Source organism: Curcuma longa, chromosome 7 (genome assembly GCF_044706935.1).
Source record: "Curcuma longa cultivar G26 ecotype Majalengka, Jawa Barat chromosome 7, ITB_CL_G26_1.1, whole genome shotgun sequence".
In the NCBI taxonomy this organism is placed as follows: Eukaryota; Viridiplantae; Streptophyta; class Magnoliopsida; order Zingiberales; family Zingiberaceae; genus Curcuma; species Curcuma longa.
Genome location: NC_133867.1, coordinates 2,605,245 through 2,622,755, shown reverse-complemented (window position 1 = coordinate 2,622,755; position 17,511 = coordinate 2,605,245). Strand labels below are relative to the sequence as shown.

Here is a 17,511-nt window from a genome sequence, read left to right as displayed (position 1 = left end):
AAAGAGACTTTCTCACTTGTATCAACGAAAGACTCTCTTAGGATAATCATAACACTTGTAGCTCATTTTAATTTGGAGCTATATCAAATGGACATAAAGATTGTATTTCTCAATAGAGATATTGAAGAGTCTATATATATATATGGTGCAACCAGAGAACTTTTAGTCTGAAGATTTAAAACACCTAGTATGTAGATTAAGAAGTCCATTTATGATTTAAAATAGACGTCCTATCAATGATATCAAAAATTTGATCAAGTGGTCATCTCATTTGGATTTAGAGAGAACCATGTTAATCAGTATACATATGTCAAGTTCAGTGGGAGTAAGTTTGTTATACTTGCCTTGTATGTGGATGACATATTATTTGTGAGCAATAATAAAGGTCTGCTACATGAAACCAAGTCATTTCTATCCAATCATTTTGAAATGAAAGATCTTGGTGAAGCATCCTTTGTATTAGACATACAGATATGTCGTGATCATTCAAGAGGCATTCTTGGACTTTCACAGAAAAGCATATATTAAAAAGGTGCTTATAAGGTATGACATATAAAACTATGCACTTGATGACACATTAGTATATAGAGGTGACAGATTCAGCCTATAGTAGTCTCCACGGATTGAACTTGAAAGAAAGGAGATGAACTAATTCCCTTATGCATCAGTTGTGGGAAATCTCATGTATGCTCAAGTTTGTACACGACCAGATATAACATTCATAGTAGAGATGTTAGGCAGATATATAAGTAACTCAAGACCATCGCACTAGAAAGCAGTAAAGAGAGTGATGCTAATATTTGCAAAGAACTAAAGGATATATGCTCACGTATTGGAGGTCAGATCACCTGGAGGTGATTGGATATTCAGACTTCTATTTTGCTGTATGCTTGATAGCAGGAGGTCCACTTCAAGCTTTATTTTCATGCTCGATGGAGGGGCTATATCTTGGAAGAGCGTCAAGTAGATACTAGTAGCCACTTCTACTATAGAAGCAAAGTTGATAGCATGTTACAAAGCATCCAATCATGGGATTTGGCTGTGAAATTTCATCACAGCATTGTATATCATTGATAGTATTGATAGGTCATTGAGGATCAACTTGTGATAATAAAGCCATAGAATTTTATGCAAAGAACAACCATAGTTTATCGAAGTTCAAGCACATCGACATCAAGTTTCTAGTAGTTAAAGAAAGAGTTCAGAGTCATCAGGTGATAAAAAAGCACATCAGTATAGATTCCATGTTGGTAGATTCACTCACCAAGGGTTTGGTGCCTAAGGTGTTCCGTGCACATATTATGGATATGAGAGTTCTTTTTATGGAAGAAGAATTCATCTAGTGGGAGTCTATATTTATTTTATTGCTCTATATTTGTTAATAAAGACAGACATTTTGATTTTGATTATTGTATGTACTTAAAGTTTAAAATATTAATGGATATTTATATGTTTGTTTGACACTCTAAAATAAAGTATCATAATTTACTACTACAGTTTAGCATTTGATATTTGTAAATATGATACAAATTCCTTTTAGAATCATAAGGCTAGGATCATGATTTGTTATTGTAATTTAGCATAAAGTATTTATAAATATAATCAAACTATTTTAAGTCATTCAGGACCAATTGAAAATTGACATGTACTGATCACATTTTATATAATTTTTATACTATATATCCACATCTTAATCTATGTTATTAATGACATTAGTATTATCATTATTGTTGGAATTTATTATATGCATATATATAGTAGTTATGACCTCTTTAGTCCTATACCAATAAAATTAATAGATCAGATTATTTATGGGGGTATTTTGTACCTATAGAGTTTGATATTAACTGAAGTTATAGTCGTATATCATATACATATCACATGTAGCTCAAGTGGAAGATTGTTAGATTTAATCTCTTAAGATAGATTTAATTATAATTTACATATGTGGATATGAAACGAAACTCATTTAAGTGATCTAACTAAGATTTATTGGATTTCAGATTATCGGATGTGGATTAAATATGTAGAACCTATTAGCTCGATCCGTTATTATATATGGGCTGATAACATATCAGATTTCTATGCATAGGATTGGTCCCTAAGGGTTTAGATAGGGTTTAAATAGGGTTTACTTGACATCTTACCTTCGTTCCCCATTAACGAAGATTTTATGGTGGTGTCATCCTAATTCCTTTGGAAGATCATCCTTTTGCTTCCGCATTGCACATTCTTCCACAGAGATTGAGCAGTTGATGTTGCAAAACAAAGACAATGACTCTCTAATCATATTTCTTTGTTGTTATTTATGTATTTTAATATGTTGTGTTATGTTAATCGTTGAAATTAGATTTATATTCTTGTATTTTTAATTATCTGAGTTCTTATTCGATTTATAGACTTTATGTGGATTAGGATTTACAAGTTCTATCATACTCAATTAAGAGGATTAAGACTCGAATCTCAACAAATATTCTAGAGGTCGGCTTTTATCTTTTCATCTTATAGGTGTCTATCCATTAAAAAAAAGCATCAATCTAGCTGTGTTGGACACAAGGACTATTGGAACTTGCCATTCGTGGAAAGCGCACCTGACACTTTCTTCATAAAGCACGCTTCTGATCTCTCTGAGTGTACATGTCTCATGGCAGGGATTCCATAGCCAGCCTCGTCCAATAACTAATTAAAAGCCTTGCTATCTGATTAAGAAAACTGAAACTCCCACCTTTGGGAAATATACAAGCAGGGGCAGGGCATACCATTCATCATAACCACCATACGCTTTGGTTCATCACTACCTTTAATTATTCCCTCTGAGGTTAAACTAATCTCCACTACCTTTCATGCACTAGCTTAAAGGAAAGGTTGAAGGGATTAATCTACTGAAGGCATGCAATTCTCTCAGTGACACTTGCCTTATCCCTCCCCCATTAATATTTCCAGCACTACATTTATTTATTAGCATATATGCATTTGTGCTGTCTATGATGTTTAATCTACTATTGCTAACTTTGATCAGACATTAAGCTAGCTAGCTATCTATAATAGAGTTAATTAATTAGTTGCAACTTGACCTAACTAGATTCCTAACTAGCTTCTGGTGTTTTGTTTTTCGACAAATTAGAGGAGCACGAGGACATGCATGGAAACTAAAGAGATCGCAACCATAGTTTAGGAGCACATTGGTGCATAGATAGAGCAAAGAAGATAACGATTATGATGATCGCCTTGCTTGCTTTTATGTCTACACAAGGGACATTGACCAGTGGAATAACTGGAAGCCAGAAATGCTGAATCTGCTGGAGCTGAACTACAACTCTGAAGGAGCCCTTGTTAGATGGGACTTGGAAGGCAAAATCCAATTGGGTGCAATAACGATGAAGACAAAAGGTTTGTGTTTGTCTATGTCAAATTATAGGCGATGTAAGCCAGTCGTTGGGAGTGCTTCGTTCTCCTCGTCTTCCAAGACGAGAGTGTGGTAAAAATTTCGGAAGTATCAAATGATGAGGACAGGAACTTGTTCTTTTCACCTTTCAAGGTTGACCCTCCTTATCTACGAATGAGAGGTTTCTCGAGAATTAGGAAATGGAATTTGATGGCAAAGTTGTACTTGTGTGTTCCTGTTGGAAATTTGAATGGAAAAATAAAATGGTGGAAGGAGGAAGCTCCTTTGTGAATGGGAATTTAGTCCCACATTGGAAGTTTTAAGGTATAATTGTTGGTTTATATTGTTTCACAAGAATGGATGTTGTGAACAAATGCTTAGGGTGTAAATCCAGGGCCCGGATTGCACTACATGCGAGGCAACTTGTGTGCGAGCGCGACCTGCGCACATCGAATGTCGGACCGGTCAGGACAAAATTTGTCCAAGCGAATAAACCAACATTTTGCCACTTGAAAATATTTTTATGCAATTTAATATTGCATGAGCGTTGATGCAATTTTATGCATAAACGTATAAAATGCATTAATGGCATAAAAGTAACGTCTAGCATGAAAGTAACGTCTAGATGAGAGAACCTATATAAGACTCCTAGTCTTAAGCAAAGGAACTCAACTTGAAGTGAATCCACCTCTAGTCCCCTCTTTCTTTCTCTCTGGTGATAGCATTCGGGTACTATCTCAGTTCGCCGCAATCTGCCTGTGCTTGGCAGTTAACGCGGTTCTGTCGTTGTATCCTGGGAAACAGACGTCCGTCGTGACCTCTAAGCACCGCCGGAGGGGACGAATCTGTTTTAAGGAAACTGCGTTGAACGCAGGCCTCGACTTGACTCTCAGCACTTAGCCTCTTGTCTCGGCTCTCGGCGACTTAGTCGACTCGGCTCTCAGCACTTGGCATCTCGCCCGATTCGGCACTCGACGACTCAACCATTCGGTTGATTTAGCACCGGTGATCGGGACACACCAACCCTTGTTGGCAGCTTGAAATTATCAGTTCAAGTCATCTCTACAGATAAGTTGAATTGTATTGTAATTCAATAAAATATAAATCTCTCCGGCAAAGATTGTCCAACAGTTCCCACCTAAGCCATATACGAGCCAATAATCTACACTTCCTCTCTCTTGGGACTCCACCCACCAATTAGCACATTTAGTGCCTACCAAGTGGTTTTCCATTGGGAAGATGGCTGCTTCTTGTTTCGCTTTGTTGCTGCTGCTAGATTCTGATCTGGCACCGTCAGGTGTGCCATACTTCTCGTTTCTAGCTTGATTCCTCCTAGACAGAGTAGTGAAATTGCACTGGAAAGTACTGTTATCTTGTGGGAAAATTTTAAAATCCTCAGTTGCAACTTAGACCAGGAGGAATCGAGTTATTCGAGCACCGGCATCGAATGGGCATGGCCATGGCAACTCAGGGCGCCGGCGGAGCTCAGCAAGATGCGCAATCCCAGAGCTTGTGCAGGCAGGGCTCAGCCTGCAAGCTCACCCTCGACCAAGTTGAGGACCACCTCGGCGGGCCCTTGCTCAGCATGAACCTCGAAGACCTCCTCCGAAACGTCTTCCCCGCCGACGCCGGCGCCGGCGCTATGAGAAAGAAGGCGGTGGACGAGGTGTGGAGGCACATCCAACGGGGGAAAGAGAAGGAGAGGCAGCAACCACGTCTAGGTGAGATGACCCTGGAGGACTTCTTGTGCAGGGCCGGAGTGGCCAGAGACGAGACAAAGGAGGGCGGTGGCAGTCAGATTGTGTTGGCGCCGAAGACGCACTGGTTGCACCACTGTCATCCTCAGCAGCAGCAGCAGAAGGAGGAGCAGACCACCACGGGAAGCAGCTACGTGTGTCAGCCGCCTGCGCCCCAGCCACAGGCTGCCGTCAACGAGGGAAAAGGAGCCAACTCCTCGACGTTTGATCAGCAAACGCCGAGGAGGCGTAAAAGGGGGCAGTCGGAAGATGTGGTCAAGAAGAAGGCGGAGCGAAGGCAGAAGAGAATGATCAAGAACCGGGAGTCAGCTGCCCGTTCTCGAGCTAGGAAGCAGGCAAGACTGCAAAATTATGCGTCGATCGTTAATATCTTTTGTATCCATCGCATCGTTAATGCTTTCATCTATTTTCACTCTCAGGCTTACACCAATGAATTGGAGAAGAAAGTTTCCAGCCTCGAAGAAGAAAATCAAAGGTTGAGGCAGCGAAAGGTAAGTCGTACAGTTGCTATGTAAAGGTTGATCTTGATGGTTTAGGAAGTAGTAATTGGTTCTGTCGGTTTGAGATCATGTGTGAATCTTGTCTAGATTGAGTTTGGCTCGATTTGGATTCAGTTTGATTGAGTTAGAGATAAACCAAGTTAGATGATTTGGGTCTAATTAGGTGTGTCCTTGAGTTAGTTGGTGGTCTACAGTTGGGATTTATTTATATGCTATGCTTCCCTATCCATCGCATGTGCTCACGCCTTGTCTCGGTTCTCGTTTTTGGGTTTTTTTCTCTCTCTTGATCTCCCTCTACGAATCTTCTCTCTCGAGCTCTCCCTCTTTCACTCGATTTCTCATTTGCAAATGCCACTGTGATCGAGCCATTGTGCCTCCTTAATGTAATAGGGAAGGGTGTCCTTCCTGGGGCTTTGATATAGTAGTCATGATTATTCGATTCTCAACTATACAGATTTATCAAAAAACATAAATACAGAAAAATCTTATCAACAAACACCAATTGAGTTGACTATTCCAACATTCAATCAATCCAAACGTCTAAAACAACAAGCTTATTTATCAATAACTTGTTTGTTAATCAACTAAGAACCTCTCTAGACAACGTCTCAAATCATTTCTAGTTAATTCCAACAATCATGATAGCAAGTTTATCCTCTAACTATAGTTTTCAATTAATTGAAGTCTTCTTTAGTCACTTTAAGATTACCTGATCAACTAAATAGCTTTAGATAATTAATTGCTTTCTCTAGTCAAATAAAACTTTTCTATTTCTTAGCAGAATGTTTACCATTGACTCTTGAGTTAACTCAACATTTCAGTTGATTGAGAATGACCTTCAATCAATTGAGTCTACTTGAATATTCCAACTTAACTTGAGATCAAGCTGAAATATCAATTACGACCCAAAATCCATTGTTCCTTAGTCGTACAAGCCATTAGGTTAGTCATGTTAGAATCAATCCAATGATATAGTTGGCTACTAGAGGGGTTGAACTCTCAAAGAGCATATGGATGAGATATCATAAAAAAAATTGAGACGTGGCCAAATCAAGTTTAACGTTCTTTAGATCCCAAGTCCGACTCCACAACCTATCAAGCATGGAAAACCTACTATAAACGAGTCTACTTCGTAGGTGAAAAAATCTCGTACAACAAAATTACTTCTCTACAAGAAATATACAATGAAGATGTGAGAGAGATGTTTTATCTTCTGCAAAGAAAGGTGGAATCCGCCACCTTAGCGGCCCCACACGATCGGTCCCACGACCATTTGTGAGGAGGTAAATCGAGAAACTACAGTTAGTCATGATGCAGGAGGGTATTGCCTGACTTCACCAGAGAGAGATGTTTTATCAAAGCCTATAGAAGAGGCCTTCTATAGTCCTTAGTGACTAAAATGTTTGTTCACAAATTTTGAGAATAAGTACAATCATTGCTTATATAAACAATTCTCAAATTGTTGCACAAAAGGTTACATTTCAAATTGCTTTAGTAAGCTAAAATCAACTTTGGTCAACTGAAATTGAAAATAAGGAGTCATTGTAAACATCTCTATGACTTTGTCTACTTGCCTAAAAGCCTCACTTTGGTGGCTTTCAATGCCTAAAGGCAAAACCTCCAAGACTTCCTCTGCTAGCCCAAAAGCTTCATTTTGGGATTTCATCATTTTCCCAAAAGCTTTGCCCCTAGGATTTTCGGTCCATCAAATATCTCATACCATCTTTCGTTAATATCAACTAAATTATGTATGTAAATTATCAAGTTCTTGCAAACTCAATGCACATATAGACTCATAAACAAATCTAATTTAAATCCTTTGTCATCTATTAATACATCTCAGTCAACTTGACAATTTAAGGCATGATTGCACCGATAAATCCTATTCAAAAGTACAACTCTATGAAATGATTTTTTTCATTTCAGAAGTACAATATTTCCTATTTTATTTTTTTCACTTATGAATTTCCTTGTAGCACATTCTCCCTGAAATTATATCCTTGCTTCATGTTTAGATGTTTTATTAAGGATTCAGTCTATTTGTTTTCTTATATATATTAGTTATATCTGAATTTCCAACCTTTAGCATTCTTTTGTAGCACCTTCAAGGAATTGTGTTATCTTATTGTGGAATTCTTTTCCCTTTTCAATCATACAATAGAATTTCATCTAGACCTCAGTGCTAAACATAGTAGCAATGCATTAGTTAATCTTTTTGCTCAGTCCTCACTATGTTTAGAACATAGGAATATGTACAAGTTGAACCTAATTTACTTGGAAAGGCTACTAAAAGTGAAAAGAGGGAAGGGAAAATTTTCAGATCGATGTTTATCCGCATTAGAATCAACCTGATTTTTTAGGATATTACAAGAATAATATCGTTCAGCTAAACCAAGAAGTGGAAGCTTACAATTGTTGTCTTCTGAAATATAGAAATATTATTGGATAGTCTCTTTATTTTAAACAATCTTCTTCAAAGATTCTAAGGGATATTTGTCGGAGTTACAAGAGAATATACTGAATTGAAAAATATAAGAATTCAAATTCAAATTTATCTCCGTTAAGATGGCCTTGTCTAGTCTCCAAATCAGGAAGATTGGAGGCTGACATTGTCACCCGAGTGCAAAATCAGCCAAGTTGCTGCCTGTCCAAAGCTGAGTTGCCGACTGTCGGGCTTCCAAGTGGACTTCCTGAGTTCGAATGGGATGTCGCCAAATGAAGACGAGTGCTCCTAAGTGCCTCTAAGTGTCATGAGGTCCGAGCTATTCGAGTGCTTCTTGAGCTCAAGTGGGAGGCCGAGTACCAAGTCGAGATGTCGAGTGCTGAGTCGATATGTCGAGTGCCAAGTTGAGATGTCGAGTGCCAACCTGGTCGAGTTCCTAGCTAGGCCGAGTTTCAAGCTGGCCAAGTGTTGACTTGGACGAGTGTTGAACTAGGTTGATTGCCGAGTCGATCAAACTGTTGAGTGTCGAGTCGGCTGAGCTGCTGAGTGCTGAGTCGATCGAGCTACCAAGTATTGAGTTGAGAGAGTTGCTAGTTGAGCTATCAACTGGCCAAGTATCGAACTGACTGAGATCAAGATTGAATTGAGATGCCAAGGTATGCATTTGACACAGTTTTCTTAAAACAGATTCATCCCCTCCAACGATGATTCAAGGTCACACTAGACGTTTGTTTCCCAGGATACAATGACACAACTGCATGCACAACCAAGCATTAGTTGTTCATGGAGAACCAAGCATATACCCAAATCCTATCACAAAAGTCTATCGAGCGAAATGATGCACAGTAGAGAAAAAGAAACAAGGGGAGATGAAGGTGGGTTGATTTCTACTTCTGCCTCTCTGTGTCTCTCTTTTTTTAGCCTTTGGTTACAACCTCCTTTTATAGGAACTCAAACCTTTGGCAGCATTAAATGGCCAAATAAAGGTCAATTATCGCCTTTACTTGCTTGGTTTGAAATGTTAATCGTAGACTATCAATGGTGGATCGTTTCACTCAGGCGATTACAGATTCGCTATTAATGTCGATTGTTTCATATTTGCACATTAATTCATCCGTTATACAATCGAATAGGTAGCAAAAACTATTTTGGGTGGCAAAATGTAGGTTGATTCGCTTGAGTAAATTTTACCCCAACCAGTTTAATATTTAACTTGTACAGATAGAGCTCACACAAGAGCCATATGGGGTTAATGCAATCCAGACCTTAGATTTGCACCTCTCCTGTAAGCATGTGCGCGTTCACAACTTCCACAGTTGTGATTCATTATAGATCAGTCTTAATGTCACTTTACTCCTAATGTGGGACTAATATCCCATTTAAAATGGAGTCTCTTTCCATCTATCATTTTTTCCCATTCATATTTTTTCAACAATCCTCCACATGAATGGAAATAGGATATATGATGATAGTATTCAGCAGTTAAGTCCTGTATAGGATAGGTAGGTTTTACCCTTTAAAATATTCCCTTGTGAAGACATGTCTACTTACTGGCTGACCAGTAGACACGATATTTTTGAACTGTTCTGTCATTTGTATAAGTATTTACATATCTCACCTAGGTCTCTCCCTAATAAAGCTCAATTCTCATGGGTGTGTTTGTTCTTGTCCATGAACACGCTTAGTTCTATGAGAAGTTCTAAGAATTGTATCTTTAAATACTCTTCGAAACGGTCTTCCTTCTTTCTCACATAGGTGATCTCAAGAGTAATCCACATTATTTGACTAGATCATTAAAAGTTGTACACTTAACCTCCATCATTTATGATTATCATTTGTCCATTAGGTAGTCCTCCAAAGTAATTTACTTAGTTGGTACAGTTAGATTGTTCTATTGAACCTAGTTCTTGAGATCTCAGATCAGCATAGGATGGGTTTCCTTTGCACCAACATATTCCATAAGCATCACTCCTATTCCTCGTGATGAGATGTAACTACCTCTCTATTTAACTCTTTGGTCAGCAGATCTACTAAGTTATCCTTTGACTTTACATAATCAACAGTGATAACTCCTGTTGAGAGTAGTTGTTTAATGGTATTGTGTCTATGATGTATATGTCTAGACTTACCATTATATAGATGGCTTTGTGCCCCGTCCAATTGCTGATTGACTATCGTAATGTATGCAAATTACTAGCATAATTTTCGACCATTTAGGAATATCTTTTAAGAATTATCGTAGTCATTCAACCTCTTAACTACATTTGTCAAGGGCTACAAATTGATATTCCATCATGGATTTGGTTATTATGATTTGCTTAGAAGATTTTCATGAAATGGCTATACCTCCCAAAGTAAATAAATATTCACTTATAGACTTTGAGTCTTTCATGTCAGATATCCAATTTACATCATTATATCCTTCAATCATAATATGATATATTATATAGTATTGTCTATAATCATGAGTATATCTCAAGTACCTCGATACTCTCGTTATCCCTTTTCAGTGCTCAACATTGGGATTACTCGTGTATATATTTAGTTTACTCACTCGTGGGCTAAGTCTGGCATGTACAACTCTCAAGTACATCAAACTTTCAATCACTTTATAGTACTCTATTTAAGATATACTCTCTTCTCGATGTTTCGATACATATTGACTCATATCTATCGAAGTTTGTGCTAACACAATATCACGATTAGTGAATTTCTCTAGAATCTTATCCATATAATGAGACTGTCTTAGAATAAATCCTTTTGATGTCCTAATAAATTTGATTTCTATAAGTACATCAGTCAGACTCATGTCTTTCATGTCAAATCTTGAGTTCAACATATCTTTAGTGGATTTGATTATTCTATCATTGCTCCCAATAATAAGTATGTTATCTACATAAAATCATAAGATGACATAGTCATACTCTATGTGTTTAACATAAACATATTTGTCACATTCGTTGATCTTAAATCCACTTTCCTTCATGACATTATTAAATTTCTCATGTCACTACTTTAGACCTTGTTTCAAGCCATACGACAACTTCACCAATCTACAAACCTTATTTTCCTGTCTTGGTGCAGAAAACTCTTCAGGTTGCTCTATATATATTTTCTCTTCTAAATCTCCATATAGAAAAGTTATCTTTACATCCATTTGCTGAATTTTCAAATTTCATAGAGCGACGATAGCCAACAATACTCTAATGGAGGTTATTTTCAATACCAAAGACTACATATCAAAGTAATCAAGGCATTCATGTTGTCGGTAACCTTTAATTACCAATCTAGCCTTTTACTTATCAATCGTATCATCTGATTTTTATTTTCTTCTTGAAAATTCACTTACAACATAGTGGTTTACATCTCAAAAGAAGATCCACAAATTTTCAAGTATGATTTTGAAAGATATAGTCAATTTCAAATGCAATTGTCTCTTTTCATTGAGGTCCCTCAAAATAACTTACAACTTTTGAGTATCTTTGGTTTTCCAGCATAAATGTGATAAAATCCATTCCGAAGGATTTTCCACCCAAACATTTTTACTTCATCTAAACTTAACCTCAACCAATTCATCTGCTTCTTCTTGTCCTTGTTGTTCCAATGCCCATTTTGAGGAACTTGCTTCCTCTAGAGCTTATAAGAAAACACATGTTCAAAGAATAAGATATTTTATGATTCAATAATAGAGTTTTTGTATATCTTTGGTATTTAAGACTCATATATAAGAAATCGATAAGCACTGCTGGTATGTGCATATTCAATAAATATGCAATCAACAGTTTTTGGTCTTATCTTAATCTTTTGTAGATTAGGTACCTAAATTTTTGCAAGACACCCCACACTCATAAGTATTTGTAGGATGATGGTCTTCCATTTCATAACTCATATGGGTTCTTATCTAATTTTTTTTCAAGATATCTTATTTAAAAGGTAATTAGTTATTAATACTGCTTCCCTCCACATGTACTCTAGCAGTCTAGAGTTTAATAGAAGCAATGGCGTAGTCAGGATCCTTAACTGTCCTGGGCTAAATTATAAAAAAATGCATATATATATATATATATAATAAATATTTAACAAATATATAATATTTAAATACAAATATCCTTTTACACAGTTCAAATTTCTATTGGCCTAAATACAGAAGGAGGTTATAAATCGGAAGTAGAGGATCCAACTGTTGGTTTCAGAGGTATATCACATTGCAATTGATTATCAAATTCAGATTGTTCATCTCTCTTCATAAAAAATGATAATAATATTTTTGACTTTTTATTTGAAGGTTGGTGTTCCATTATAACCTAAGGACAAAAAATAATTAAAAATTAATTATTTATAACTTAAGAAAAAAAATGACTACCAATCAATTATAACAAACTCAAACACAGTAATAAAGCATACTTCAAAACTTGATGCGGCGGCTATAACTGAGAAAATAATTATAAAATAAAACTTGATTGCTAAACTGAAAAAAGAACAGAAAGGATAATCTTGGACCTATGATATTGAACAGCTTGAAAAATAGATCCCAACTGAGCGGCCTCTGTTGTCGTTATGAGACTGAGCGGCTCCTTGATGCGTCAAACGACAAATAAAAGAAAACTCTTTTTTTTCTTTCCATCAAACCATGTAAGTAGGGTTTTTATTAAATTTGAGTTGTATTGGCTTTAATTATTAGGTTGGATTGGACTGTTATATTGGGTTAGATTGTATATACTTGGACTTCGATTATTGGGTATTGGCTCTCGTTGTAGAAAGAAAAAAAAGAGTTCCACAATCAAGGAGCCCATTTTACTAGGTATTGGCTTGGCCACCCTTTTTTTTCCATCATCGGAGCTCGACTCGTATTTTTTTTCTTTCCATGTTACTAAGTATTAGCTCTTAATGTTAGTAGCTCTTAATGTTAGTAGTGACCTCATTGTGGAGCTGCACTGGGCTGCAGCCCAGTGCAGCCCAGCCTTGCCTACGCCTCTGAATAGAAGAGTATTTATTATCTTTTTTAGAGTGTGATTCTTTCGCTCAAGGATATTATTTTATTGAGGAGTATAGGGAGCTATTGTTTCATGTCTAATCCTATGTTCAGCACACAACTCAGCGAATGATAATACATATTCACTGCATCAGTCACTTCGCATCACTTTAATCTTCTTATTAAGATGATTTTCAACCTCATTCTTATAGAAAATAAATTTCTCTGTAGCTTCATCCTTACGTTTGAGAAGATACTCACAATAATATTTTGTGTTATCATTTACAAAGGTGATGAAGTATTATTCCCACCACGTGTCGATACCTCTTTTAGGTCCTATATGTCAGTGTGGATTAGGTTGAGTGGTTTATTTTCTTTCAACATGTTGAAAGGATGATCTTTTCATTTTTCACTTCAACACAAGTCTCACATTTGTGTTGCAAGTCAAGGTGGAATATAGATATGCTTTACATGTTAATTAATATATGCAACACATCATAGTTAATTTGTTATAGTCTACCATGCCATAGAAATGAACACTCAAGATATAAATAGAAGAACTTTCTTTTTTTATTAATCTTAGGCATAATGCCCATTACACTAAGCTTGAATAGCCCGTCAATTACATAGCATTTTCCTATAAATATTTCATTTTTGGATAGAATAATTCTATCTGACTTGCCAAACAATGTGAAAGTTATGCTTGCTCAAAAGTGATCTTAATATCATATTCTTTTGAATCTCTAAAACATATAACACATTATTCAGAGTCAACTCCTTTCTTAAGGTCATCTTCAACACCACTTTTCTTTTGTCCTTGATGTCTGAGGTTGCTGAGTTCCACCAATCTTTGAATCCATCAATGTCTTAGGTTTAAATCCATCAGGTTCACTTCAGAGACTACAACGGAAAGGTCCACTAGGTTGGCCTCGCGCTTCTTCCTCGGCTTCTTGCATTCCAAGAACTTGTAACCAAGTTGGTCATAGCTATAGTATTTCCTAGAGAATTTCTTCCTGATGCTTCCTTTGGGTCCCACTTTAGCCAGTTTGGAAGATTTGAGGTTCTTCCATTTCAAGTTTTGATTGTGCTCGTCCACATTAGCTTTCACAGTAGCCTAACAGAATAATTTCTTCTCTGAACTTTGTTGTCTTCATCAATGTAAAGTCTAACAATGAGTTCCTCCACATATATTCATCATCTTTTGCTTGTGCTTCAAGTAGTTCTTGACGTCCTTCTAACCGAGAGGCAGCTTTTCGATGATAGCTACCACATAAAAGGTTTCACTTAGCATCATGTCTTCCAAGTGAATCTTGTACAAGATCACCTAAAGCTCCTGGACTTGGTTGATCACCGGCTTAGAGTCGACCATGCATCTTATAGTTCAAGAATCGACCCATAATAAACCTTTTAGCCCATGCATCCTCTATCTTATATTTTTTTATCCAAGGACTCCTATAATTCCTTAGTTGTTCTCTTTGTGTTATACACAATGTACAACGAGTCGGGAAGGCAGTTGAGGATATAGTTTTGACATAGAAACTCTGCATGGTTCCACACTTTCACTATATTAATGGTCTGAACATTAGCAGCATCCTCAGTCGGCTTGGGAGGTTCCTCCGTCAAGAATCGAGCTAGATTCAATGTAGTCAAGTAGAAGAGAATCTTCTGCTACCACCGCTTGAGTTCAACCTAGTGAACTTCTCTGGCTTTTCTTCATGATTGATTGAAACATTTTAGATCGAGGTAGAGGGGCCTTCACGTGTTGAACATCTTGTTGGACAATCTTGGAGATATTTGCCAAAGTTACAAGGGAATATACTAAATTAAAAATATAGGAATTCAAATTCAAACTTATCTCTGTTAGGATGGCCTTGTCGAGTCTCCAGATTGAGAAGACTGGAGGCTGGTCTTGTCACCCAAGTGTTAAGTGTAGAGTTGGTCGAGTTGCTAATTGCCTAGAGCCGAGTCACCGACTGTTGGGCTTCCGAGTGGACTTCTCGAGTCTGAGTGTTGTCGAACGACGTCGAGTGCTCTCGAATGCTTTCGAGTCCGCGAGGTCCGAGCGGCCCGAGTGCTTCCCGAGTGCGAATGGGAAGTTGAGTGTCTAGTTGGGACACCGAATGTAGAGTCGAGACACCGAGTGTCAAGTTAGGATGTCAAGTGCCGACCTGGTCAAGTTCTGAGCTAGACCAAGTTCTGAGTTGGCCAAGTGTTGACCTAATCAAGTGTCGAGCTAGGACGAGTGTCGAATTGGTCGAGTTGTTGAGTACTGAGTTGGCCGAGTCAAAAGAGTTGCCAAGTTGAACTATTGACTGGTCGAGTACCGACCTGGTCGAGTACCGACCTGGTCGAGTGACCTGAAATTGAGACAGTGAGAAATTGAGACACGAGGTTTGTGTTTGATGCAGTTTCTGTAAAATAAATTTTCTATGGTTATCTCAATAAAATAAATCTATTTTAGGACTGTTGGACAATCTTGGAAATATTTGCCAGAGTTACAAGGGAATATACTGAATTGAAAATATAGGAATTCAAATTCAAACTTATCTCTGTTAAGATAGCCTTGTCGAGTCTCCAGACTGAGAAGACCGGAGGCTAGTCTTGTCGCCGAGTGTCGAGTGTAGAGTCGGCCGAGTTGCTGATTGCTTAGAGTCAAGTTGTCGACTGTTGGACTTCCAAGTGGACTTCTTGAGTCCGAGTGTCTTCGGACGAAGTTGAGTGCTCTCGATTGCTTCCGAGTGTTGCAAGGTCCGAGCAGCCTAAGTGCTTCCCGAGCTTGAATGGGACGCTAAGTGTCGAGTTGGGACGCCGAGTGTAGAGTTAGGATACTGAGTGTCGAGCTAGGACATCAAGTGCCGACCTGGCCGAGTTATGAGCTAGACCAAGCTTCAAGTTGGCCAAGTGCTGACCTGACCGAGTGCTGAGCTAGGCCAAGTGTCAAGTGTTGAGTCACCCGAGTCAGGAGAGTTGCCAAGTTGAACTATTGACTGGGCGAGCACTGACCTAGCCGAGATCGAGTGGGAAATTGAGATGTCAAGGTTTGCATTTGATGCAGTTTCCTTAAAATAAATTTGTCCCCTCTAACGGTCCTTCGAGGTCACGTTAGATGTTTATTTCTCAAGATATAACGTCACAACCATGTGCATAGCCAAGCATTGATATTCGTGGCAAACCGAACATGTACCCAAATGTTATCACAAAAGTATGCCGAGCGAATTGATGCATGACAGAGAGAAAGAAATGAGGGGGGACAAAAGTGGATTAATTTCTGCTTCTGCCTCTATGTGTGTCTCTTTTTTCTGCTTTTGATCGCAACCTCCTTATATAGGAGCTCAAACCCTTGGCAATATTAAATGGTCAAATAAAGATCATTTATCACCTTTACTCGTCCGATTTGAAATGTCAACCGTCAACCATTAATGGTCGGTCATTTAACTTTAGCATTATGGATTCGCTGTTAACATCAACCGTTTTAGATTTTCACATTAATGCATCTGTTGCAAAATCAAGCAAGTAGCAAAACTTATTTCAGATGATAAAACATAAGTTGATCCGCTTGGGTAAATTTTGCACCGATCGGTCCGGTATTCAACACTTACAGGTAGCACTCACACAAGATTCATCTGGGGATTAGTATAATTTGGGCTCTAGATTTTCTCCTTTCCGATTGTCTTAGTATGGTTCAGTTGGCATGAAAGACTCATACACAAGGAACAAAATCAAAAGGAAATATTTTGCAGAGTGAAATTCTTGCATAAACTCATTTAAGTTAAAACTGCATTCCTTCATTTTACAACCTTTATTTTTCCCCCCTTGGAGTGAACGAGAAGAACAATGCTTCAGGAATATATCGATGATATCAAAAACTCAAATATTTAAATCAGGGATAAAGTTAATCTTCTTTCTAAATGCATGTACAGGAGTTGGATGCTATGATCCAGTATATTCCTCAGCCTTACCCGAAGCAACAACTACGTCGAACAAGTTCCGCACCTGTCTGATCCATTCAGGGAGGTAGTTGCGAGATTCAGCTTCTTGAATTTGTATGGAGAATACTTGTTTGCATGCTGAATCAGTTACAGACCTGACTTTGTATGAAATGTTGGATTGCAACAATCTGATGTTGCTTCTTCCCTAAATCTGTTAGTTTTCGGAGTTCTGTTTCTTCCATTTTAGTCTAAGCCACTTAATTCGATAAAGAGCATGACAGAGTATTTCAAGATAGGACATGCATCTTTTGTTCTGCAACACTTAATCATTTACATGCTCAGAGGTGGATTAGTTCTTTTACAGCTTGACTCAGAGTTCCTATCAGCCTGAGGCTTAATTCTGAGCTATTTTCTTACAAAGCTCCATGGCAATGGAGACTTATGGCTTAAGATACTGAAGCCGTGGAAAGTTAGATATTCTCCTCCTCCTTTTTGACCTTGTAAGCTTCATGTTCAGCACATGAT

General features: G+C 37.8%; 1 protein-coding gene across 1 annotated transcript; it reads left to right on the top strand.

Moving 5' to 3' along the window:
- Nucleotides 1–4,832: 4,832 nt before the first annotated feature.
- Nucleotides 4,833–17,058, top strand: LOC141831341 (ABSCISIC ACID-INSENSITIVE 5-like protein 2). The gene is made up of 3 exons (XM_074718698.1): nucleotides 4,833–5,477; nucleotides 5,562–5,633; nucleotides 16,978–17,058. Exons 1-3 carry the CDS (start codon nucleotides 4,833–4,835, stop codon nucleotides 17,056–17,058), a joined length of 798 nt encoding a protein of 265 aa, XP_074574799.1.
- Nucleotides 17,059–17,511: the final 453 nt, after the last annotated feature.

What these genes read in the sequence shown, in the direction of transcription:
- LOC141831341 (XM_074718698.1), top strand. Translation starts at nt 4,833, where the DNA reads ATGGGCATGGCCATGGCAACTCAGGGCGCCGGCGGAGCTCAGCAAGAT. An exon ending in GTTCTCGAGCTAGGAAGCAG is followed by an intron (nt 5,478 to 5,561) that starts GCAAGACTGCAA and finishes TTTCACTCTCAG; the next exon opens with GCTTACACCAATGAATTGGA. An exon ending in AAAGGTTGAGGCAGCGAAAG is followed by an intron (nt 5,634 to 16,977) that starts GTAAGTCGTACA and finishes ATGCATGTACAG; the next exon opens with GAGTTGGATGCTATGATCCA.